At 34.7% G+C, this 26,054-nt stretch overlaps 1 protein-coding gene across 1 annotated transcript in view; it reads left to right on the top strand.

The window, feature by feature from the left end:
• The window catches only part of LOC149790736 (scavenger receptor cysteine-rich domain-containing protein DMBT1-like), a 200,847-nt gene that overhangs the window by 160,271 nt on the left and 14,522 nt on the right, over positions 1-26,054 (top strand). The window contains exons 44-50 of the mRNA XM_089973259.1: positions 8,763-8,904; positions 14,459-14,628; positions 15,454-15,619; positions 19,502-19,668; positions 21,108-21,264; positions 22,703-22,869; positions 24,608-24,764. Of these exons, the coding sequence (XP_089829385.1) occupies positions 8,763-8,904; positions 14,459-14,628; positions 15,454-15,619; positions 19,502-19,668; positions 21,108-21,264; positions 22,703-22,869; positions 24,608-24,764 (1,126 nt within the window). The remainder of the gene's footprint in view (positions 1-8,762; positions 8,905-14,458; positions 14,629-15,453; positions 15,620-19,501; positions 19,669-21,107; positions 21,265-22,702; positions 22,870-24,607; positions 24,765-26,054) is intronic.

The following is a 26,054-nucleotide window of genomic DNA, read 5'->3' as shown; positions in this document are numbered from 1 at the left end:
ATATAATGTGCCAAAGACCTTTATATATAAAGAGGAAAGGAAAAGTGAGCTCTCTGTGTGCATGATTTTTAGCATTGGCCTAGCTCTCCTAATTCCCCCCAAAACATAGAGTCTTTCGAGTTCGATTAACTATCCTGTCTATATACATGGAATTTAATATATCAGTCCATTTGAGATATTATTGAAAAATCCTTGAACAAGAAAAGAAATAAAAATAAAAAAGATAAATGTACAGATTGAAATAAAAATCAAACTTTTCTCCTGTCTGTATATCTGCAAATTTTATAAGTTTAGTAATTATTTTCAATTCCATTAATTGTCCTTCGTGAATAAGGTCACTTGAAGCGTAATATTGCAAAATATCTTTAAACAGTATATTGTGCACGTGTTGGCAGTTCATAATAATAATAATTTTTAGTAAATATGCTGAACAATTTTTGGTTGTTTCCGATGGGACAGCTCGGTCAGGTGGCTTCTTAGAAATTAAGGTTATTTCCCATTGGGTGGGATATATCACGTGGTTTTGTTACGATGTTGGAGATATGGCCTTGATCACGTTGAGTAGTAGCTAAATGAACATTTTACAGTTTCACATGTACATAAACCGTTAATTCTGAACACTTGTCACAGTCGTGTTTCTTGTGTTAGTTCTTGTTGTAACATCAAGTCTGCAGTCAAAATATTTAGATATTATTTGAGATGCGAAAAAGAACATCTGTTTGGATTATTTAGTGGAAATAGAACGTGCTCATTGGACTTCAATACTTTTTAGAATTGTTGCGAACTGTGTGGAATAGTTATGCTGGACAGCGCCATTTGGACACGTCATCAGTGTTGTCTGACCAGTACATTTGAAAATCTGAAGTTTATACTGTGCAGTGAACAGTTTCAATTCCTGGACGGCAATATGACATTTCACGATTATTTTGGATTCAATTCATACGTCTGTAGGTTCTTCTTAGATTTTTGTTCAATATCATTGAAAACTTAATGTTTTGTTAAATGTTAGTAAACTTGTTGGTTTCGTTTCTTTCGTTTACTTAGTTTATGACCATAGATTCGTATCTCGTTTTTTTCGTACTTGATACAGTTTACCGATGAGATATGTACAGTTTTAATGCAGACTAATCAACGATGCAACAACACGAGACATTACTGAAATAGAAGCATGTTTCACATTTGTGAAAGTGCAACATTTCTCATAAATTGTAATTAATGAAATGTATTGCCTCAATCTTCAGATATAGTGTCCTTAATGAAGTTAAGATAACCGATAGCATAAATACAAGGAAATATTAGGAACTAATAAGCCAAAAGGTAATTGGATTATGTACTTAAAATGAAAAATGGAACTTAGGTGACGTAATTTTCCCAATGAGCTCCATTTTTATGTCTTCACATGTTACAATATATATTTATAGTTTCGAGTGTAAAACTATTTGATTTTCTATCATGTGATATTATGATGGAAAAAAGGAGGTTAACTGACAGTGGAGAAGTAAACATATGTTGTACTGGAGTAATAAATGTTAACGTCATTATATTAGGGTCACGGAATGTATTTTAGCCGGATATATTTGACCCGCCGCCGTTTGCTGATGTACAAATTTATATTTTCTGTAAGAATAGATCCACAATGTCGGGAGCGCCGGTGTAATTGCCTCCATGCAAATTGTTGTATTGCTGATTTATGGTTCAATATCTTATGCAATCTCATAAATGGTATTTTCGTAGAATATATTAGTACATTCAAAACTTAATGTCACGTAAATTCTGGCTATAATTGTTGAAACGGATGTGATTGAAGTGTTACTTTGATCGTAGAAGCTTATATTAAGTGATAACATTTGTTTCAGGAAACTGTTGTATTTGCAAGTGTGCATTTCGAATACCTTTAATCTTGTACTAGTATTGCATCATTTTAACTCATATCCTGAATAATCGTAAATTCTTAGTAATCATTATAAAATTCCTTATTAGTTCGCATAACACGTACAGAAAAATCTGGTTGATAGTATCACTATAGCAGCGAACGAACAAGACGAACTCATATATTTGGCAAATTGATTAGTAAATGAAATGTGTCCTCACTAATTGAAAAGCTTAAATGGCTTTAAGGATTATACAAGACTGCCTGATACGCGTCATAATGGATAACATGTCGTTGCAATTACCCTGACTTGACTTTAGGTGCTGTTTATTGTCACTTGACTGACACTCCATCGATCAATTCCACCATGAAGATAAAACCTTTCAAATCACTTGATGCGTACAGGTGAGCTTATCATGCAGTGTTTAGTCCATAAGACAACTACGAGGGGGTGATACGGCATATATCTGCTAATATTTTATATGAAGCTCTGCCACTTATCTGTCAATATTCAGCAAATAGCTATCTTAAAAAAAAGTTTCAATAAAAGAGTACCGTGTGTTAAGAACTGCGATTGATTGTAAACAATATACGCTCATTTAGCAGACACCAGACCTTTGGATTCATGAGCTTTGTCTGTGGGTGAACCTAAAAAGTGATTTAATCAATTCGAAAATTTAGATGAAAAAGTGGATGATGTGGATGAGTTGACTGAACGTGATATCCGCAAGATCCAGCTGAATGACACCAATCGAACTGTATTGAAAATAACATTTTGATGATGTAATCACTTAATCTGAGAAATGTTAATAACAATGTGCAAATCAGATGATTCAGACTATCCGGCATGCTCTATAGGATATAAAAAGGAGATAGAAAAGCAAAGTAAGAACAAGGTCTATCCCATCGTTCACAAAGACATCCCATCTTCCAAGTCGGTGAATGCAGTAAATTCTATGACCATGCAGCTGAATGATCGTTTTGGCAGAAAAACAGTAAGTGCCTCAGAGCCAATAAGCCAAGACGAGAAACATTAGTTGATGTTGGTGAAATCGGCCGTTTTTTCATTTTTGAGTAATATGTTGGGTCAATGGTACTATTCATACAAGTTGTATAGTCGCACGATTGTTGTGGCTTGCATGGAGCTTTTCCTATCATGCATTGAACCAAACAATTGTGACACTGAACTTGAAAATATCCTTAATGATGGTCCTGAGAAAAATTATGTGGGTACTCATTACATATGTGATAAACCTTAATATGGAAGCCAGATGCAGTGTGATAACAATAACTATCCAAACCAGTAGTGTCATTATGTATGTGTAAATATGCGCAGAAAACTACCATGAACGACAGACTGTTCAAACTGTAAAGATAATTAACTCGTACCATTGTAAGAGTGAATTTTATGAATGGCAGAGGGTGAGAGACAGATAGACATACATATGGGCATTATGATAATAGAATGATACAGTATTATTACTTTTAAGTTTTAGCATATTTCTAGACGTGCTATTGTGGTTATTATGATAATTATACGGCAAGGTGGAATGTAACATTAACATAAATATTTTGTCCTCATATATTATGGTCCAGAGATGGTAGAGTGATCTTAAACGCTCGCTTTTACCGATCACTGTCATTTAATCTCTGACCGTGTGGGTTCGTGTGCCTCTGTGTGATTTTTACTTTTTAACGTAGCGTTAACAACTTTTCAGTCATATCGCTACGAAGTCTGCAGTGTGGCAGTTTATAGTGACGTCTAGCATTGGGGAATCATGCCGCAGACGTGTATCATGATTTCCCACACAGTCACATTATCCTGATACCAGGTTGACTAGTCCTCACACTAACCTCTTAATGCTGAGCGCCAAGCGAGGAAGCTGCTAGTATCACTTTTGTAAGTCTTTAGTAAGACTCGGCCGTGGATAGAAACCATGACCTCCTGCATTCGAGGTGGACTCTATAAATACTAGGCCACCGGAGTGGTGCGTGGGTTCGAGTCTCAGGCTCAAACAAAGTGGGGATGTGATAAAGCGCTCAGTAGATTTTCTCGGTTTGGTGGTTATTAACTTGGTTTTCTGGGTTTCTTCCTCCACCAATTATACTGTCTGCGTTGTATGGCATATTATTCACTGCGAAATCCCCAAACAACACTCATATACTGAGTTTTATATTTAACGCGTGCAAAATGTAGTATAAGTCTGGGGAAACGATATTTCAATTGTCTTCTTAGATCACCAATATAATATTATTCCGTTTGGAATTATGTTTGTTTGTCCATGACACATAGTGAAATAGACATGTCTGAATTTATATAATTTGTTATGTAGTTGGAAGCACTGATGGTTTTATACATTATGAATATGTTCACAATTATAATTGGGGAGAGAAGGTTTGCATTGTCTGTGAAACATAAAAGCATTTTTAAACTGATCAGCGATTTTCAAATGCCAATATTATTGGTGAATTTCATTAATATGTTTAGTTCAATATAAACGCTATTAATATAGAAAAGATATATTCTGTTAATTAGGGAGTGTCTTATGTTTACTTGATTGATTGATTGATTGATTTTTAACTACGCATCAGCACTGTTAGGCTACTTAGCGCCAAAAAAGTGTTATTTGTATAATCTTTTAAAAATTATAAAAGGTCCTATATCGACCTGCGATATAAAAGAACAAATGGTTGAAATTAAAAACGGTAAGATGGTAACGGTGCAAAATAAAGCTTCCCGATCAACGGGAGATGTAAATGTTCTATGTTAATGAAAAAAGATGAAAAGGTATTAAAATGGGACGGTATATATATTGCATAAAATTGCACAAGGTGATAGTATAAAAGTCAAAGTTTAGAGTAAATATTTACGGCTTTCAGGAACTCTATAATACTAGTGATGTTTATAGTATCAAAAAGTTCTTTCATGTCATGCACAAAGTAATAACGATCGCGCGTAGGTTGCAGGTCAAAGCACTCTATCATAAAGTGATTGAAAGTGAATGGTTCATTACAAGAAATGCACTCTGGTTTGTCTTCACCTTTTAGTATGTGGGAGTGGGTGATATGAGTATGACCAATTCGGATTCTTTCAATGACTATCTCCTCCCTACGAATGGTTCTGTAGGAAGGAGTCCATTCCCCTAGAGTTGTCTTGATTGCATGAAGTTTGTTATTTACAGCATCATTCCATGATGCCTGCCACTTCTGACGTAAGAACTTTCTGATACAAGGTTTAAACTCAGTATACGGTATTTTAAAATCAGATGGTTCTAAAGTAAGGGCCATTTTAGCAGCGCGATCAGCTTTTTCGTTACCTTTAATACCAATATGACTAGGTAACCAGCAATATATTATCTCTTGGGAGACACTCATCTCGGTATTTTTGACGAGTATGTTTTTCAATAATGGATTCTCCAGTTTTCTATTGTATAGTTACTGAAGTACTGATAATGAGTCAGAGAGGATAATACTTTTTAAAATACGTTTGCTTGTTATATGTTGCAGAGCAAGGTCTATTGCTTTGATTTCGGCTGAAAAAATTGATGTTCCACCTGGTAAGCGAACTTGCGTTGTGTGATTTCCACAAACGAAGGCTGCAGCAGCCTTTTCCTCATCCTTTGATCCGTCGGTATAAATTCTTGTGTAGTTTTTAAATTCGGCGAGGAGTTCCTGATAACAGTTGTGGAAGACCGAAGGGTTTGTCTCAGATTTTTTTCCATCGTGTAGCGAAAAAAGTACTTTTGGTTGTTTAAGTAGCCAGGGTGGTGTTTCGGAGATGGACGTTTTATGAAGTGTAGAAAGATTAATTTTTGTAATGTCAAGGCTGGGTGATATTCTAATGCCAAAGGAAGGTATGGTGTTTGGTTTATTTCCGTATAAAGTTTTGTATTTGGGTTGAAAGACAGCCGAGAAAGCAGGATTTAGAGGATTTGATTTTAATTTGAGAACATACTGTGCGGAAAGCACATTTCTCTACGATGCGATAACGGTTGTTCATTCGCTTCAGCTAGTAGGCTTTCACAAGGGGATGTTTTAAATGCTCCCAGAGCCAGTCTTATTCCATGATGATGAATTGGGTCAAGCATTTTAAAATATGATTTTCTGGCTGAACCATAAACAACGCAACCATAGTCCAGTTTGGACCGTATAAACGTTCTATACAAACTGAGTATGACTTTTCTATCAGTACCCCAGTCAATGTGTGCTATTACTTTAAGTAGGTCAAGTGCTTTTAAGCATTTAGCTTTCAAGTTCTTTAGGTGTGGAATAAAAGTCAGTTTTCTGTCATAGATAATACCTAAAAATTTTGTTTCCTCAACAACTGGAATAGGTGTTCCGTCCAGGGTAAGGTGAGGTTCTTCGTGGTGTCGTCATAACTGACAGAAATGCATGCATACCGTTTTTGATTTTGAGAATTTGAAGCCGTTCGTACTAGCCCAATTTTGAATCTTGTTTATATTTTGCTGTAGTTGTCTTTCAATTGTATGCATGTGCTTTACTGGAACATTCATTTATCCATGACTTTTAAAATATTCGAGGCTTAATTGACCATTCTGTCATGTAGGCTACGTAAAGACTTATAAATGTATCATTAAAACGTTTGAATGAGCTAGCAGTTGCAAGCTCATTTTAATACACAATATTATAAACGTTTTTGTTCTCTAAAAGACATGGTCTATACCGATGCGCACTCTTGTGATCCTTTGTTATTCTGCTTTGCAATACAGACATAAGATTTCATGATGCAACGTTTTGCTTTCTAGTATTAAGAAACATCTAGCTGCCAATACGCAAGCATATACACGAATCCTGTAGAAATATAGCTGCCATTATTCGTCTGAGTATGCAGTGAGAGATCTCGTAGGATTCATATATTTGCAACTTGAGAATGAATCAATGTGTGCTGTCAAATTCCTGGAGAGAAACGTTCATAGTAGTAAATAATACGGCACGGTGCGTATGTTTATCAGAACACACGTGGCAAATTCCTGTGCACCGTTTCTCAGCCCAGTCATTGCACAATAAAACACAGGATCCTAACAAGCGTTTACAGCCCTTTACAGATCTCAAACAATTGTTGCTGAACCATTTAATCTTTATGCAGGGTCCTGACGTTTTAAATCTTTGAGTTTCAACTATATAAAATCAAGAAACAAACTTATATTATAGACAAAGTTTACACATATACCAGCCAAACAAACGAAGTGTGACGGTCAATCCTTTAGAAAGTATATTGTCCAGTCGTATTTATATTCTTGCTTTAGAAAGGATATGTCTTATAATCCTGCGAACTTTTCCAAAGCTTTTTCAATCACTTGCAGGTATGACGTGACTACATTGAAACAAACCCATAGCAATTATTGTATCCACATAATGGTTGATGAATGATACAATATATTTCGCGAGGTCTTCAAAGTTGATGAATCCACAATTATCCTTATATATATTAAACTAATCGAACTGTGGCCATTTCCCTCGGAAGAACGGTTAACGATTGTTTTCTGTGCCCTAAAATACTCACTTTAGTTCTTTTGAATTTCGTGCCGACTGTAGTCAAAAAGCCAGTAACGTATTCAGGGAACACACATTCTCATCCATGTGTTTCTCTTTCAGCGGGCTGTTACAAGATTTGACTATAACTATTCCACATTTGGTGATGGCTCGCGGTTGTAATAAATGTCCGATTGAGAAAGGACTACATAATTCGGACCGAATCTCTGAAGCAAAACGTGTTCCGCAATTTATGGTCTGTTTTTCTGCATGATGAACCTGTTTAAAATATAGAAAAGTAACTAGGCTATAAGCCCGGTGTCGATGCCGTGATATATATATATATATATATATATATATATATATATATATATATATATATATATATATATATATATATATATATATATATATATATATACTCGCATTAGGTAAATTCTTTCAAGCCAATGATAATACTGAGACCTTTAGCTAATGAAATTTGTATGCTCGTGTTCTAAGTTTGCAGTATGCACTTAATGATGAAGTCACGCCATTTGTTGTGCGTGACACCTTTTATTCATAAGCTCCAAGAGCGATGTACAAAGGTTCTAATTAAAAAGTCCAGATTCAACTAGGTCATCAGTCAGATGAATGGACGTCAAAATGCGCACTGAATGCAACGCTTGACCGACATTTTCGTTCTGTATATGCATATGATTATGTCAATTATTCGTTAAAGAATAAGACAATTAAGTTAAACGATAAGGTGTGACGTCATCTTGTTTAGGTCATGTTGTTTATATTATTGATCACTCAACACCAATATGTACAAAGAATGACCGGTTTCGCTTTATTGTTTAATCACATTGAATTCAAAGTAAATTCAATATCATTGCTTACGTCATTAAATAGATTCTATTTCTTAGTGATCAATAATATAAACAACATGACCTAAATAAGATGACGTCACACCTTATATTGTAATCTAATTGTCTTATTCTTTAACGAATAATTGACATAATCATATGCATATACAGAACAGATTAGTGATATTTTAATACATAAAATAATGGTGTCATTCATTAGAAGACCTTTAATTTTTATAGTCAGTTTAAACAAATTACATTCAACAATAACATTTTATATTTAATGTGTCTAAAACTAAACTAAGTATCAGTTTTTACGTAAGAAACGAAAATAATGACATCACTAATATGGTTCATGTTAAAACACATGTCCATTATACATAATAAAATATTACTTAAATTGTTTATCTCTATTCATAACTTATATATATATATATATATATATATATATATATATATATATATATATATATATATATATATATATATATATCGAAACCATATGGCGAATAACAATCCTTTCATATATATATACCCCTTTCTCTGTCTAGATATACAGTATAGACTGAACGGCTCCAGTCGAACGTCCGGTCTGTTAGAGATATCCGTTGGTGGCTTATGGGGAACGATATGTGACGATTCGTTTGATGATCGTGCAGCTCAAGTAGTTTGCAAATCTCTTGGATTACCCTAGTAAGTGATATACCTTGATACCTTGCCGTTATTCCGAAAAACATATTCCATCTAGACTTGGCGAATCTCCAAGAGGTATGATAAATATGGCTGGATATTTCTAAAAGTTTGTCTATTATTGAAACTGTTCCTCGATGGATCAACCTGCTTCTTAGTTAATAAAAATGAGCTTCTTTGTGTGTATTGTTCTTAAATACGCTACTGATACTTCTAATGTGAGACTTTGTCAGTTTAGCAGTTCTATCCTTTTTCTTTCGAATTCTAATTTGAACCAGTTATAATACTAATGGTTTCCTGTGTTTAAAAAAGGTTATGAGAACTGGCCATCACTCGGACAAATACTAGAATGCTTATATTTCATGAATTTTTGACAAAGGTAAACTTCTTTTGTTATATATTGCTGTTCGAGATTATATGTAGAAAGAGTTCGTGATGGAACATTTATTAGCTTATATAAAATCACCGATCGATTCGTAATGAATGTAGGCATTTATGACGACAATCTTGGTTACTCTTCTTGTAACCTGAATATTTGAAAAATGCAAGGATTTTTTGTTGTTCATGATCTTATAGCAAATATAGTCTCATATCACATGGAACGGTATTCATTACAGCTTTTATGAATGTATCCCCAATGATTATAGCTACCATTTAAATGGCGATTGGCCTCTATGCAATATCAATTTTGAGTATTTTATAAGATAAAATGCAAGATGCTCATGCTAATTTGATTGGTTTAGTTTTTAATTTGGTGAAACGTGCCTATTTTAATTCGTATATAGGACTAAATAAAGATTGTTCAGAATGTAATAATACGATATTTAAAAATCCTGAACATACACACCTTCGGATCAGGTATGTGTTATTAATTTTAATTGTTGGATAGCTAAATATTGTTAAAATTTGTTTTCCGTTCAAAGTATAAATTAGGTAATAAAGTCATTATGCTTTATATATGCAGATAAAAGGGATATTTATGTTTTAGTGCAAGATATGAGGAAATGGGTCACAAGCGAATTGGAAACTGTGTATTGTCATGAGTGACGATACAAACATTTTCCGCTTTATGAGTGAAATGTTGCCGTATATCTACTCAAAAAACTTCAATTTATTCTTATTTTATACTTTTTAAAGACAAAAATCATAGATTTGCATTGATTGCTCCATAGTATGCCACTGCGATTAACTATTGCATTATTGCATCGATAAACAAATGTTTCTAAAGTTTACAATAATTTTACAACAAAGTTTTACATATATTTAGCTTGTTTATATATTACTTAAATTCGTGTATTTTGTCAGGAACGAGAAAGCTTCGTACGCAAATGAAGACAGCTTTATTTTTTAAAACCAATTGCATGCACGGGTAAACATTGAAGATGATAATGTATTAACATGAAAGAGTGGTTCTATCACGACAGACTTCAGAGCCTAACATCTTTAAACAAAATAATTTACTGAGTGTGGTTTCCTTGGAAAGATCTTCATTTTGTATTTTGTTTGTTTCTACATTCTTGCAAGAATTTTTGTTTGGCCCTCTAAATTTTGCATTCGAGCTGAGTTGCCACGTAATCGTCTGCCAGATAGTGTAGTTACCACGTAATCTATTGCCACATAATTTAGCTGCCACATGTATTTTCACTTAATGTAGCTAATTTAGCTGCCAATTAATATTATTGCCACATTATGTAGTTTCCAAATAATCTATTACCACATAATTTAGTTACTTCGTAATCTATTGCCACATAATTTAAAATTGCAATATCACGAATTGTCGCCCGATTTGTTTTTCGAATACGACTAGGATGCGAGTTGAAATTATTACTTAAAGAATTATACTATATACTTAATAATGAGTCTTGTTTCTGAACATTATCAATAAATGCTTGTCGTAGAGTATTCCAGTTTTATTATATGCTAATTTGTTCCCCGTTAACTTTACATAGTCAGAATCGTTCAATATTCCCCGATTCTGAACGCGCGTGACAATACACATATAGCATTCACGTGAATAAAGGAACTACTTTCTATTGTGAACAAACAACGACGCAGAAACCAGCACTTTTGATTTGTAAACAAATCATATACACTCGCGTAAGAGGCTTTTTACGTTGTGGTTATTTAAATTTGTTTCTGAATGAACTAAAACATGTTTCGTGCACTGCAAAAAAAAAAAACCCAAACAACCCAGCTGTTTTGGCACATTCCGCGTTGACAGAATGTTATGGATTTAGGCTAGCTACATTATATAAAAGACGGACGATTATGTCTTACAAATAGCATACAAGTGACAAGGCATACGCTGTCTTCTTTATCTGGTTATAAGAATGGCACAATAAAATATACTTACAGTTTTACATCCTGAATTTCCTCAAAATGTTTTTTCTTAATTCTGCAAATACGAATTACATGAGCCATGTCATAGGTTTTCAATCTGGATTACACGTTTCGAAAGTGTGCTGTAATTTGGATGATAAGTGCAATTGCATCCTCCTTACTGCATTCAAAATGAAATACACATTAAATTCCATAGCGTCTTTTTGAAAATTGCAATTGAAACATTTCATATTTTTCCCACGTTATGATTTCAAACATTTAATGACAGAAACAGTAACACATTTGCAGACATAAACACGCTTCTCCCTCGTCACTTCAATCCGATGTATTTCATGTATAATTTGCACAGATGAATCCTGTCCAAAATCACAAACTTTCGTCGAATCGAAACAAAGTACCAAAATATATTCACTCCAGATCAAATGGAAAAGTCGTTGCAATGCGCATTCATTGACAATATGACTGCACATTTCAATTTTAACTAGACACGCCATTTTCTTTCGAAATTTATGTCGACCGCGCGACTAAGTTCAATTTTATCTGGGCGGATCTATGTGCGCATTAATAATAATGTCATTTTGTAATGTCAAATCTGCGCTTGTGTGTTTAGTTTGGAATACGGCATTCATTCATTTACGTTGTTTCTTGTAGTGTATTTTGTTTATATAATTAAACCTTAGGTAGAATTAAAAAAATGAGCATATAATAAAAACGTTACTGTATTTGTATAGGAAAATATGGACTCGTTTTGTCGGAAGGATATACTGAACTCACAAGTTCGTGCAGTATTTCATCTGAAAACTTGTTCATATTTTCCCATACAAATGCAGTTACCTATAAATACAATACATATGTGATACATAATTCAACATGTTTTGTTCGTTCAGCAGCTGAAAGGTTTTATTGTTACCTATATAAAAAAATACATAAAAAGTGAAAAATTAAATTACATCTTTCTTTTTTTGGAGCTTATTGGTCGGCATTTCTTGATGTCACCTGATCGATTGTATTACTGTCGATTATAGGATCTAGCGTTTGCACATTGCAAGATCTGTTCACCCTGCTGTCGAGAGAAAAAGGTGAAGCGAAGATGAGAGAGCGAGAAAGGGGGGGGGGGGGCGATAGAGAGAGAAAGAGAGATATTATATATATATATATATATATATATATATATATATATATATATATATATATATATATATATATATATATATATATATATAGCAACACACTTTTGAATAGCACACGTAAGGAAGATATATGTCTGGAATGGGAAAAAAATTATGGGTGTAAAGGTGGTATCATCACTCTGGCATTAACGTTGACGTCCACTGATATATGTCAGTATGCCGCTGATAAATACATAATAGATAATGTCATTCCATTTCCGACCTTATGATATACGTTGACATCTCTCTGGTGCGTTGCATTCTTTCTAGCTCTGTAAATGATCGGCACAAGGGGTATTTAAATTTTTTCGAATACGTTGTTATAACTAGTTGTTTCTTTGATCCTGTAAATGGCAGGTAGATGAAATGATGGTGATCACATTGATCAAAAGTGCACTTCCATGTCACATCCTACAATGTGGAGGTGGTTTCAAAGTTGAAAAGATGGCGTACAAGACCACTGAGCATGATAGGTGAGCAGGAAAGGGAAAATGTGAAGTGGTAAATGAAAAACATACCCGATTCAGAAAAAATATATTATCCCGGGCTTAACTGTATCAGCTGTTTTTCGTGTATAATGAATAATCATCTGAAACCCAGAAAAGTGTGTTTACTATGCATAGAAACCGTTATGGATTAAAATGGATGTAAGGCTGCTCATCAAATACGAAAAGAGTGACCATGAACGTCTGAATGAACTCATCACAGGTGATTTAACAATTACCTTTTTTATCCAGACACAAGATGAAGTAATAAAGCTTGTTATGGAGAAATGAAACATAGTCTCGGACAGTCAACGTCAGTTTTTTACGGATTATATTTAGAATTAGATCTGCCATTCTGGTACCTTTGCCCGTCTCTATCCTTGTCACTAAGTATTTTTGATACATCGGAAGTGCAGAAAACGTTTGTGGAATTCTACCTAGCTTCTTACCACTAGTTCACACACATGATGTATCCATTTGTTCTATTGCAACGCACCAAATAATAAATTTGCCGTCGTGATAGACTTCCTGGTGGAGCACAGCGTTCCAATATTGCAACATACCTTCTACAGACCCGATATAGGTCCAACTGTGTTTTATCTATCCAGTGATTTTCCTGCAGTCCTTTAGAGCATAAACAATAGAACAGTTAATAAAAATAAAATCACAAATTTCATTTAATGGCTGAACAAACAATATGGCAAGCAATAAAATAAAGACAAATGCCATTTAATGATTGGGTAATTAACTTCACAAAGTTTGCAGATGTGCCTGGAAAGTACTCTGATGGGATACATTAACGTATTGGTCACCGCAGGTTAACTTTGTTTTACAACGATCGAATAGTAAAAATGTAATAAATACCAATAATATGTCCTAATCTTAAATCACATATTCAACGTCGCAGGCAGGGCTTGGATTTAAAAAAATGGAAGTATATCAATAATGCGGACGTGTACACATGTTTTGTTGCACATAGAGTGAACAATGAATCCTGATACAAATTATGATTAGCATTGCAATGAGACAACTGTTCATAATTGTCGTCCTCAATCAAATATGAAAGTCTGGATGGGAGAAACACGATGAGACAAAAATCAGCTTCAGCTTTCATTCTTGTATTCCTGTTTAAGTCACTGAGATTTAACTAAACAACTAAATGAGGTGACAGAAGAAGACAGATAACATTTTATATCCAATCAGTGGAGTATGGTGTGCGAAAAGGAAGAATATACATGTTTTCGTCTTACGAGGGAAGGGATATTTGGCTTGGGTCAGTAATGCGGAACATCACCATAACGTTAACTGGTGTTGACTCAGTTGGGGTAAAGTGCCTTGTCGAATGGCAAGTCACGGTAGCTAGTTCCTGCTGAATTGATGTTAGAATTCTAATGGAATAATTTTCGGTCCCAGGTATGGAATGCTAATCACTAAATAATTGTTTAGGTCGAGCACATTATTTGCAATGCATATTTATTTCATTTACCTTTATATTGTATAATTATATATGTGATTCAAGCTGTATTGCATAACAAAATAAAATTTCAATTTCCACTCCTTCAGTCAAACTGCTATTGCTGTCCCGAACTCTGCTCTAGGTCAAGGGAATGGGCCCATTTGGCTTGATGAAGTCATATGTAGCGGAACAGAGGCCTCCCTGACAAACTGCCAGACTAGTCTTTTTGGACGCCACGACTGTGATCATAACGAGGATGTAGGAGTCGTATGTAGTGGTAGGTTTTCTATTGAACATATGTTGCATGGTCAGCACACTCAGATCCTTTGTACGTACAACACATACGTGTTGAGGCACACGTTATAATGCCAAATGAAAAATAATCAATTTAAATTTATTTAATAAACTGCAGTATCATTACACGCGCAAACACATATATAGTGAAGTTATTCTCTTTCAAGAGTTCAGCCATGATGAAAGAGTGTGCATAAACTACAAATAAACACAAGTGAATTAAATCAAATCAGGTCATCAAATATGGCACATTTTCTCTTCCTCGTATATTTATCTACTGCCTGCCTGGAAACTCCTCTGTGTGTCTAGATACGCACAATTCATATTGTGTACTTTGACAAAATGGACCGCTCCGGTGGCCTAGTGGTTAGAGCGTCCACCTTGGATGTGGGAGGTCGTGGGTTCGATCCCCTGCCGAGTCATACCAAAGACTTACAAAAACGGTACTAACAACCTCGCTTGGCGCTCAGCATTAAGAGGTTAGTGTTAGGACTGGTCGGCCCAGTGTCAGGATAATGTGACTGGGTGGGACATCATGCTACATGTCTTCGGCATGATGCCCCAGTGCTAGACATCACTATGAACTGCCACATTGCAGACATCGTAGCGATATGACTGAAAAATTGTTAAAGCTACGTTAAAAATCCAAATCACATCACACATCACACTTGACAAAATGGCTAACCATTTTGTCTTATTACATAACATATGGAGAGTGGACAATTCCAGCATCTCTCATTTGTTACTACGAATATATATGAAGGTGTCAAAACAACAATAGTCCCAAAAAATACGTTTTTATCGACAGGTAATCTAACCTTGCCTGGACAGTTGGAGGTGAGGTTGACTGATCAAGAAGGCCCTGGGGCCGGAATCGTTGAGATCAAGTACGCTGGAATTTGGGGGACAATTTGTGATGATTTCTTTGGCGTAAGAGAAGCCGGTGTCATCTGCCGGATGCTCGGATACACAGCGTGAGTATATGTTTTATTGTATGCGGCACAATGTAGATTTATGTTTTCTATCAAATTTAAGTTTTGTACATCCAGTATTCGGTTACGTTTATTTCAAAAATAAATATTAGATTTCAAAACCCTCATTTTGTACATCTTGATTGTGACCACCCTTACATATATTAGGTCCTAAAGAGACAAGGCAAGAACGAAACATGATGGAAAGTCATTGACATGTTCAAATTAGTTTGCTGCAGGGTAGAAAACATAAATTGAGAGCATCTTCCGACTCAAACACGTTGACTAACAGATTGTTATCCGGTACTTGATGCAAACTCAGATTCACATCAAATTCTATTCCCAGCCCATACGTTTCACAAGATTAATGGTAGGAGCCAGTATTATTGGCATCAGTCAGATCTGATCTTGACATGTAATTCACCCATTCCTTGACCGCTTTAATCGTTGCTGTTAGAAAGTCGTTGACATAATATTCACCAATTTGGCCAGAATAGAAGTTCTGGAGACAAGTATGAAGGACTTTTAGACAGTAGCACTGTATTGAATGGTCTCACCAGGAACTATTCCTAAATGGAAAATAAAATACATAAACATTTGTAAGTACCGCTTGACAAATAGTTAATGAAACTCACGTGAGTAAACATATAATCTAACCGATTGGACGTTGATTAAGAGAACACAATTCTGGGAGAATCAGCAATTGACATAAATATCTAAGTATTTTTGTGTATAACATCAACAGATGCTGAAACTTAGAACCAGGTAAAAAATGATAAACAGATGCATCATGAAGCTCGGCCTCACCGCATCATTCCATCATGCACTTGTATTAAGACAAGAGAAATTGTGCGAAAGGCAAAAAAGATAATACATTATTAATGGCATATGTGAATAATTCAAACAGAAGTGATAAAAGGAAAAACAATGCTTCTTCCGGTGAGAAAAGAACGCAAAAAATGCTGATATATCAATCAAAAGTATGACGTTTATATTTTTTGGGGAAATTTCAATTTTAGTTCATGCGAATAAAGACGGGGCGGAAACAACATAAGGCAAAAACAACAAAACAACAAACAACAAAACAACAATATTAAATAAACCAATATAATCATACGAAACATGCAAAAATACTAAAACGATTGAAATCTAATAATTCATCTTCAACGAATATTTTAAGTTTTGCGGGAAGAATATTGTGGTCTTTTCGTGACCCCTGTTAAGATGATTTGAAATACATATGCTATTCCAGAAATTCGAACTGCAAGGTTGAATAAACGAGATACAAAAGCTAGGAAAACGAATAAGGTTCCACGGTTTAATACTTAACGAAGTTCGATATGTAAAGTCTTGACTGCTTTTCTTGCCAAGATAATTTAACTCTGTATTTAAGAACTCAGTTTTACACGGATCTCGCCAAACTTTCTCCAGAACTGATAATATTGTTTTATACTGTATTTTTCAGTTGGGAAGAATATACCATTGTTTTGTACTGCTGTGAATTTGAATTAGCCTTTAAATAGGGTTTTGATAGTTGGATTATGGAGAAAATTCATCAGGGCCTGAATTAATTGTAAGATATTAAAGATAATAACAAAACTGTCGAAATCCAAATTTTTTCTGAGTAGCGAGAATTCGGAATAATTCAAGCAGCATCTAAGAACTTAAGAGGGGAAATTCTTTCCCATGTAGTTTTTGTTGGTATTGTTGTGGGGCGTAACGCAATGTTTCAACACACGATAGGCTAAGCATGGCGGCCGGTATTAATGACGAAAGAAGAATCAAGAACCCCGGACCCTCCCCCCGGAAGAACCACCGGCCCACGAGAAGCTACTGGCAAGCTTTCTCACATACCCACATTGGCCGAATCCTAGACTCGAACCCACGCAGAGAGAAGTGAGATGGCAGTGATCCGTAACGGAGAGCGCTTTAGACCACTCGGCAACTCGGGGACCCCTTCCCCACGTATCATTTGCCTTGCATTTTTGCCCTGTATTTTTATGACTTTGAGAATAAATCTTTTAATTCATATTCAAATGGAGTTACGTTTGATTCATTCGGTGTAGATATGTTGTTCATTTCTTGGTGGGGGTTTGCTGACGCCATTTCTCAGCGCAAACTACGATATACATTGTGCCAAAACAACTATCTCACATACTCATATTGGCCGAGACCGAGAATGGAATCCACTCTGACAGTGTATAGGCAAGCGCTTTAGAACACTAGGCCACTCGTGACCCCGGGATGTATGTTAAGATATTTATAAATGTTTGTATTGTAATATAGCAGAAGACGTCGTTGTATAATTCAGGAGATATTCAAATTATTATGACGTGTCCGATAACTAAAGACATTAAAACTCGAAATTATTATAACTTTCAAAAAAATATAGAAATAAACACATTATGAAGTTCAAATGTCATTGTCATGCTTTCTAAATAAATATAAAGAGTGGTTGAAATTGATTGCGTATTAAAAACCTAATTAATAAAGCTATTAAATATATGTACCAATGTATCAGGAAAATGATACGTAATCGGTATGCATAACTTCGGTTTGAATAATGTATACCAATAGCTCTAAATTTTACATTAGCTGTAGTAATCTGACCTTTATAAATGTTAGGCAATGTGGAAATGGCCTTTACTAGATTTCTGCTAAACCCTACAAATTCAAACGATATCTATGGAGTGCAGATCCGAGCAAATAACATTAATGCCACAAGGAAAACAATCTTCATGACCTAACGCATCTGGTGTTATCACATGTTGATATTAAAATATCTATGCAAGCATTCATGACATCTTATGGGAAACTGGGTTTCAAATGCATTGGGGTTATACAAAATGTCCCCATAAAATCCTGGTTAGATTCAAAATTCATATTGTGTTCTGGTCGATAGTGGGAATCGCACCAGGAATGACGATGACTAGATTGGCAGATACCTTTGTATCTGAAATAATTAATTTGATTAAAAGACTGTGGATTGTTATATAGGCGAAATGTTACGGGAATGCCACATTTACCTTCGATAGTATATACAATATATGTGTGTGTGTGCTTGTGTGTGTGATTTGGACTTTTAACGTAGCTTTTAAAAATATTCTTCAATATCGCTACGATGTCTGCAGTGTGGAAGCCTATAGTGATGTTTAGCACTGTGGCATCATGCCGTAGACATGTAGCAAGATGTCCCACCCAGTCACATTATGTTGACACGAAGCCAACCAGTCCTAATACTTACCTCTTAATGTTGATCGTCACGCGAGGCAGCTGTTAGTACCATTTTTGTAAGTATTAGGTATGACTCTGCCAGGGATCGAACCCATGACATCCCGCATCCGAGGTGGACGCTCTAACCACTAGGCCACAAGAGCGGTCGATATACAATATGAAATTAAATGATACTGCCAAACTATTAACTTCTTGCCAGTGTAGTCGCTGTTCTTACATAATAGGTAATTGCCATCGCTTGATCTTCAACAAGCGACTCATTTTCACAATTATACGAATTTCATTAATATCTTAAAAATAACAGTTAATAATATTTTATTTTGTTGCTGCCAGTTTTAAAACGTCAGCTGTGCGCATTTGCCACTCTGGATTCAGTTTGCAAGCAAAGATTTACCATATTGCCACTTTTCCACAGTCGTCACTAAACATCAGAAGTATGATTACATTATAGTTTATACTTTTCTTAGAAGGAGAAAATCGAATTAGGCGATAGGAAGTGGTTGCTTTTTGACTTTAGTCATTTTTCCTTTGTTTCACAGATGACTATATTATATCCTCAGGCTGAAAGAGAAAGTGTTAGAACGAGTCTTGACTCAAAAGGACCCATAAATCTCATGTATATACTCTTTTTGCTCGGGATTTGATTTTCAGAAATGCGACGGTCAGGACTGGCATGGTGTCCAAAAGTTCCGGTCCCATATGGCTTGATGAACTGAACTGCAATGGGACAGAGAAAAGTATCGCAGACTGTGGACATGTTGTCTTTGGTAGTGGGAGTGATTGTAGCCATATTGAAGATGCTGCAGTTATCTGTCTAGGTATGTAAAAGCAAATTATCCAGAAAGGAAATAATATTATCTGCTAAATAAAAGCTACGCGGATACTGCTACTACTACTGCTGCTACTATTACTACTACATATACTTGTAATAATTGGAAGAGGAAGGATACAATTAGAAAGAAATAGAAGAAGAATATGACGATGAATCTCAATAAAAAACGAAAGAGAAATTATTCTCTTTATCAAACTTGCAGTTTTTATTATAACATATGCCCAGTTTACGTGAGTAATCCATATAGTCTCACGAAGCATAACAAATAAGTAACTTCCGGTAAGTCATAGAACAAGACAATCTTCATAACAGCCAAGTTAAGTCGTAAGATCCTTGAGATCCTCAACAACGTGAAGAACCCAATGCCACTAGATGAACAACTAAATGAATGCCACCAACATGCTGATGGAAACAAATTTCAAACCAACAATAATATAATGGATGATAAACATTCATATTCGGTTGCTTATTTCTGATCTATTATAATTGAGCAGTAAGAGCAAATAATGCAAATTGCAGGCCAATAGTTTAAAAAAGGAAGATAAGATTATATTACCCTAATATACAATTTCATGGTTTTATTTAATATTTCTATATTTTAGCGAGAAAACATTAGTCCATGCAAGGCGGAATCATTTTTATTGCAAGTGAAAATAAGCAGCGCGTGCACAAAGGCTACCATTTCCATGGCCATATTTAGTTTTGTTCCACCTTGCTAATTTCGTCACACTTTATGCAAAAGACAAGAGAGTTGAAATCACACATCAGTCTATTATCCGTGCTATCTGACTGATGCATTTTTATATTAATAACAATAATACCTTATCATTTAACTGAACGTTCTTCCTTTTCTTATGTACGGAGATTCGAACCCAAGTTCGCGGGTAAATGGAACCCATAGCCTTGCCTGCACACACGAACCCATATTCCTTCACGACTGAACACGCATCACCAAAAAATGATGCTACTTAATCGGTGTTAATGTACTCGAGTATAGCAGACACATTCGCATGACGACCTAGTTATTAATTCTCATCTATCTACACAGTCATTCCAGAGTCCTATGAAAGAAATCATGGTATATATAATTAATCATGTGAAAGAAATCACGGTATATATAATTAATAGAATGTATGATGATAGTATTATATGCATAAAAATTGTAATTCTGCCCACTATTATGAAACATTTTTCTATAGAATCCATGGATAACATTTTCCGTTCTGTCTAGTGTATGTTTATAATTCATGCTCTTTATCTCACTCTCTGTACACACACACACACACACACACACACACACACACATATATATATATATATATATATATATATATATATATATATATATATATATATATATATATATATATATATATATATATATATATATATATATATATACAATTCTTTGCATCTATTTTCCAGACAGCGTAAAGCCAATCGATGTTAGACTTGTAAATGGTACTGATGCTCATAGTGGACGAGTTGAAGTTAATATGAATGGCGTTTGGGGCACAGTCTGCGATGACTATTTCACAGAAATTGATGCTGCTGTTGTTTGTCGACAGCTTGGGTTACCTTCGTAATATATATTTTGATTATATATTCCAATATACATCTCACTTCAACACTCCGATCACTCCAAAGCCCTATATTCTGCCCAACTTATATACCTGAAACACCCCATCATGCAAATCCGATGCTATACAAATATTGAAATATTACTGCTGAAATAAATTTTGCTGACCAAATGATATAATTATGGATATCAATCTATTAAACAATAAATTCTCATTACATGTAAATTAGAGAGTCTTCATTTATAAAGCAGCTTGTCTGTAGTTAATCAAAGCATATCATGATATCCTTGAAGAGTATGATGATTACATATTTATGCGCATACATTTGTCATTTAAATCATTTCAATAATTCATTCACTGAAGCCTGTGATTCTTACGGAATTAATATACTAGTAGCTAGTTCATATTTGCACGAACCAGATGTACCAATGTCAAGAAGAACTGAAATGCTTTCAATTATTGTCTCGAACTATTACAATGTATTGTCTGCCATTATGTATCGTGACTCAGAATCAGGCTATGCAAATCGTGATCTCTGTAATGTATCGAATATGATATTGCGTATCCTTGTCATGGTGAACCGGCGTTGGTTGTGGTGGTGATGATGGACAGTGTGGACGAGCAAAACGTATCTTGATACTAAATCATATTACATAGTGTTTGTTGCAAATCTGATGGCTGAAACTATGCCCAAGAAAAGCTTAAAATGCAGAAACGTCTGTAGCTTTGTGCCACATCTATATATATATATATATATATATATATATATATATATATATATATATATATAGAGAGAGAGAGAGAGAGAGAGAGAGAGAGAGATATCCCTCGCCCATTTGTTTACGCCCTCAGATGATATCCCGTTGTGTTGAGGAAGGTCTTATTTTACTACACATGTTGTTATTTATCAAGCGTAAAGAGTACATAAGTACGGAATATATTTAAAGTACTGTTTACAAAAATCGCATATAATATAGTGGTTTCAATGCGCTACGGAAGATAAATTAATTGGTTAACATTTTCGAGCTTTAGTTATTATTACTTGAAATTAAAATTGTATCACCTTGAATGGTTATTTTACATCACTAATAACTGTTTTCATTCAGACTCGTAAAGAAATTCATCATAATTTTGCTAATATAGTACTTTAAATATTGTTTCTGGCACGTGTTTGAATAAGTGGTTCTTGTTTGAAGTGGGTAATCCTCAGCAAAATGTTTTAAAACTTTTATGTAATAAATTATAATGTTGTGTATTAAAGGACCTTGTAAATGTTGGAACGATTGGTTAAAATAACCTTTTGTTATAAAATGCTCACCTTCTTTCCCTTGTAAATGCAAACATGTTTAGAACTGAAAAATGATAATTGTGCATTTATTCAAATACGGAAGCTCATAAATAGGCCAAGGTTTGTATCATGATATTTTATATCTGTTGCAGAAGTGGTGCCATTGCATTAGGGAATGCCCATTTTGGTCAAGGAAGTGGTTTTATACTTATAGAAGATGTTGACTGCCAAGGAACAGAATCTACATTAGCGGAATGTTTTTACTTACAACCTAGCAACTGTCATCATTCGGAGGATGTTGGAGTCCGGTGTAACACAGGTAGCTTGACCGCCATTGTTATTCAATGTTTCTATCAAACATCTATTTGTTCAAATATATATTTATCTACAATGGGATAGTTTTAGTTTATTTAATGCAATTAAATTAAGGTTTCTGTTTGTGTATTAATTAATTTCTATCCAGGACGGACGGTGCAGCTTTTGCAGTCCAAGCAAATAAATATTCTTATTCATTTCAAACTGCACCATATGTCTAATACCAATCATCACCTTTTCGTTTCAAAGAATGCACGTTGTTTTTTTTTTTGTTTTTTTTTTACCAGTATGAGTGCTGATTATGGAACAATAATAGCTCTTACATAACGCACAATTATTGGAAATGATAAGCATCATGATCCAAAGTCAATGTCGCAATTTTCCAATACTTCCTCAAACAGACACGACAAAGCTGCAAATCAGTTGTCCACGGGATTTTAATCCATCACTAGCAAAATTGCTAGCGGATGTGTTTGGAGTGGTGTTTTCAAGGTGTTGTATCAGTTTCATGGAAATTACAAGGGAGACAACTTAACACGTCGGTGTTTCTTAAACCTGTCCTGTTCAAGTTTCAGTGGAAAATAGTACAAAATGAATCTAAAGCGTTAATTGCATCAATTGAATTGTATCGATTTGTCAGATTTATAACCATCTGTCTATGGAATCAAATAAGTTTAGATCTTCTGTTCAAATAATTGTTCTTGCTTATTAACTACAGAGCTTGGCCTGCGCTATATAAGTTATATAACGATGGCGCCTAAGCTACTCTATACTCACCCTTAACTCCACTGACAGTCCCAGCAATACTTACGTATTTGAATTGTTCGCCCTTTACACCGGTGGTCTGTTTCACAAGGTCAAATAGAGATCGATACGTATTGGAAATTAAGGCCACAATTGCGATCGTAGAAGGAAGCGGATTTTGTTGCTAAGCACGGTCCGTACTTCAGTTCCATTTATTTTTTGGCGCATACGTCCCAAAATGATTGCTCGTAAGGAGATATTAACGTCATTATGAGCTTATCTTTAAGATTTTCAGGTCATTCATATTTTAATTTATTCACACATTCTGTAACTTTATGGATATTGACTTTCTAACACAGACGACATTGTTAGAACGATTTTTCAAAAACACATGCAGTAGACACAAATGAGACTATGTAGGCATATTATTTTAATTTATATATGATCATGACCTGTCTTGACTTTCAGACAATTATATTGTCTTAAGTTGATAATTACACATTTGGTCTATTTAAAACCAAAAAACGTGTTAGAACATTTAAGTCAACCGAACAGAGAGAGAGAGAGAGAGATCAATACAGTTATGTTGGCTGGGATCCTGCAAAATATATAGTTTACCTGTTAGATATTCAGGTCACTAAGAATTGTTTCATTTTTAAAAACAATATTGAACGCCTATTTTGTATCTGGCATGTAGACACATGAAATTGAATAGGTATATCTGAATTTAATCCTCTGATAACTTGTTTAAATGTTTTGTGTCATTCTATAAATTGTTTCAAATTGGCATACATCTATGGGTTTTGTTTCTAATAGATCAAAGATAATGTAAGAAACGTTTAGAAACTATCTAAAATACTGAAAAGAGCATTTCAAATATAGATTCAAGTTGAACAGAGTAGAAAAGGTTTTTATATTATAGTATCTGCTAAGACATGTTATCTTTGGAGTTTTCAATAATTTTTATGCTCGATTCCGAATTTAATTCTTGATTTCAGCTGTCAAGACAATACCAGAGGTGCGATTGGTTGGAGGATTAGATGGTTTGGAAGGGATACTGGAAGTTATGCACTCTGGAGTCTGGGGTACAGTCTGCGATGACACGTTTACCACCATGGAAGCCAAGGTTTTCTGTAGGATGCTGAACCTGCCGACGTTAGTTACTTACTAATTTTCATTCTTAATTACATAGTTAAACTTCCAGGATTTAACTGGGCCAGTACTAAAACGACCAGATTAATGTATTCTCTGAAATCTTTTGTGTTAGGCTACTTTTTTCTCTAGGACACCCTCCCTTGCTTTTGTTCTAGAGGTTCCAGAGATTTCTACCTTCTTACTTTTGTGGTAGATCTATTTCTAATTTCTTGAACACGGTCTTCACACTCAGTGTTTTAGCAAAGCTTACGATGCGTATCGTTTGGTTGGTGGATTTGGTAGGCTTCACTGCACGCATTACGCATTATTGTTTAAACTGACTATATCACGGCGATAAAATGAGAGCTAAGTACAGTTTCCAAATTCACAAACATACAAACGAAAAACACTGAGACAAACGGGATCACGAGTCCTAAGTTGTATGAACTGAGCTTAACTGGAACTTCTAGAATTTGCAGGCTTCTCTTCCAATGATATTCTCACTGATTGAAGATTTGTAAGTTTGATTTTCTTTTTGTGTACAACAGGTTCAGCAAATTCTCCTTGTTATTTATCAGTGTTCAATATGAAACTTGTCCTACAAGAGACATTTGGTAAGGCCTCATACGTGACAATCACTTCAACCATTTAGTATAATACTCTTTCTTAAATCTATGGATATGAAGAAACCGATAGTATGTTATCGACACCACTATCAAACCTTTCTCGGAAAGAATTTTATTTCCGTTTTGCCCTGGTTAATGACAGTGTGAAGATTCAATTTTTTTCTCGTGCATTATAAGAACAAGTTTACATATGGCTGTGTAAAATGACTAAATACCAATTTGAACATGCAATCGATTACGCTGAAGGAAAGGTGACAAACATAAACCATCAGTAACGAGACAAAACGGGATAATACAGTACAACACGATATTAGATATGGACAGTAAGAGATGGTATATACATACAACTAAAAAAAAATTTAAGCGCTTTTATGCCACACATTAAAGCTGTTGCGATATTAAATACGTCATTATCGAAATAGTTGTATATTTACTTTTTATATCGCAAAATAATATAGAGATTATATCATAACGAATAATGAAGAATTCGATGGCAACATGCTTAGAGTTTCTGAAACAATGTACCAATGTGCCATTTCTATTAAATCTATGTTTATTTTAATTGTACTGAATTGCAGTTTAACTCTAAATTGGTTTTCTTGTTTAACTCTCCAGAAACAGCAGTTTACAGATCTCTCATTCAGACGTATGGTTGTTTATCACGCAGTTTTATATCTGATATGTA

This window comes from Sinohyriopsis cumingii, chromosome 10 (genome assembly GCF_028554795.1).
Source record: "Sinohyriopsis cumingii isolate HCF-2022 chromosome 10, ASM2855479v2, whole genome shotgun sequence".
NCBI classification, from domain to species: domain Eukaryota; kingdom Metazoa; phylum Mollusca; class Bivalvia; order Unionida; family Unionidae; genus Sinohyriopsis; species Sinohyriopsis cumingii.
This window is presented reverse-complemented; position numbering and strand designations above follow the sequence as displayed.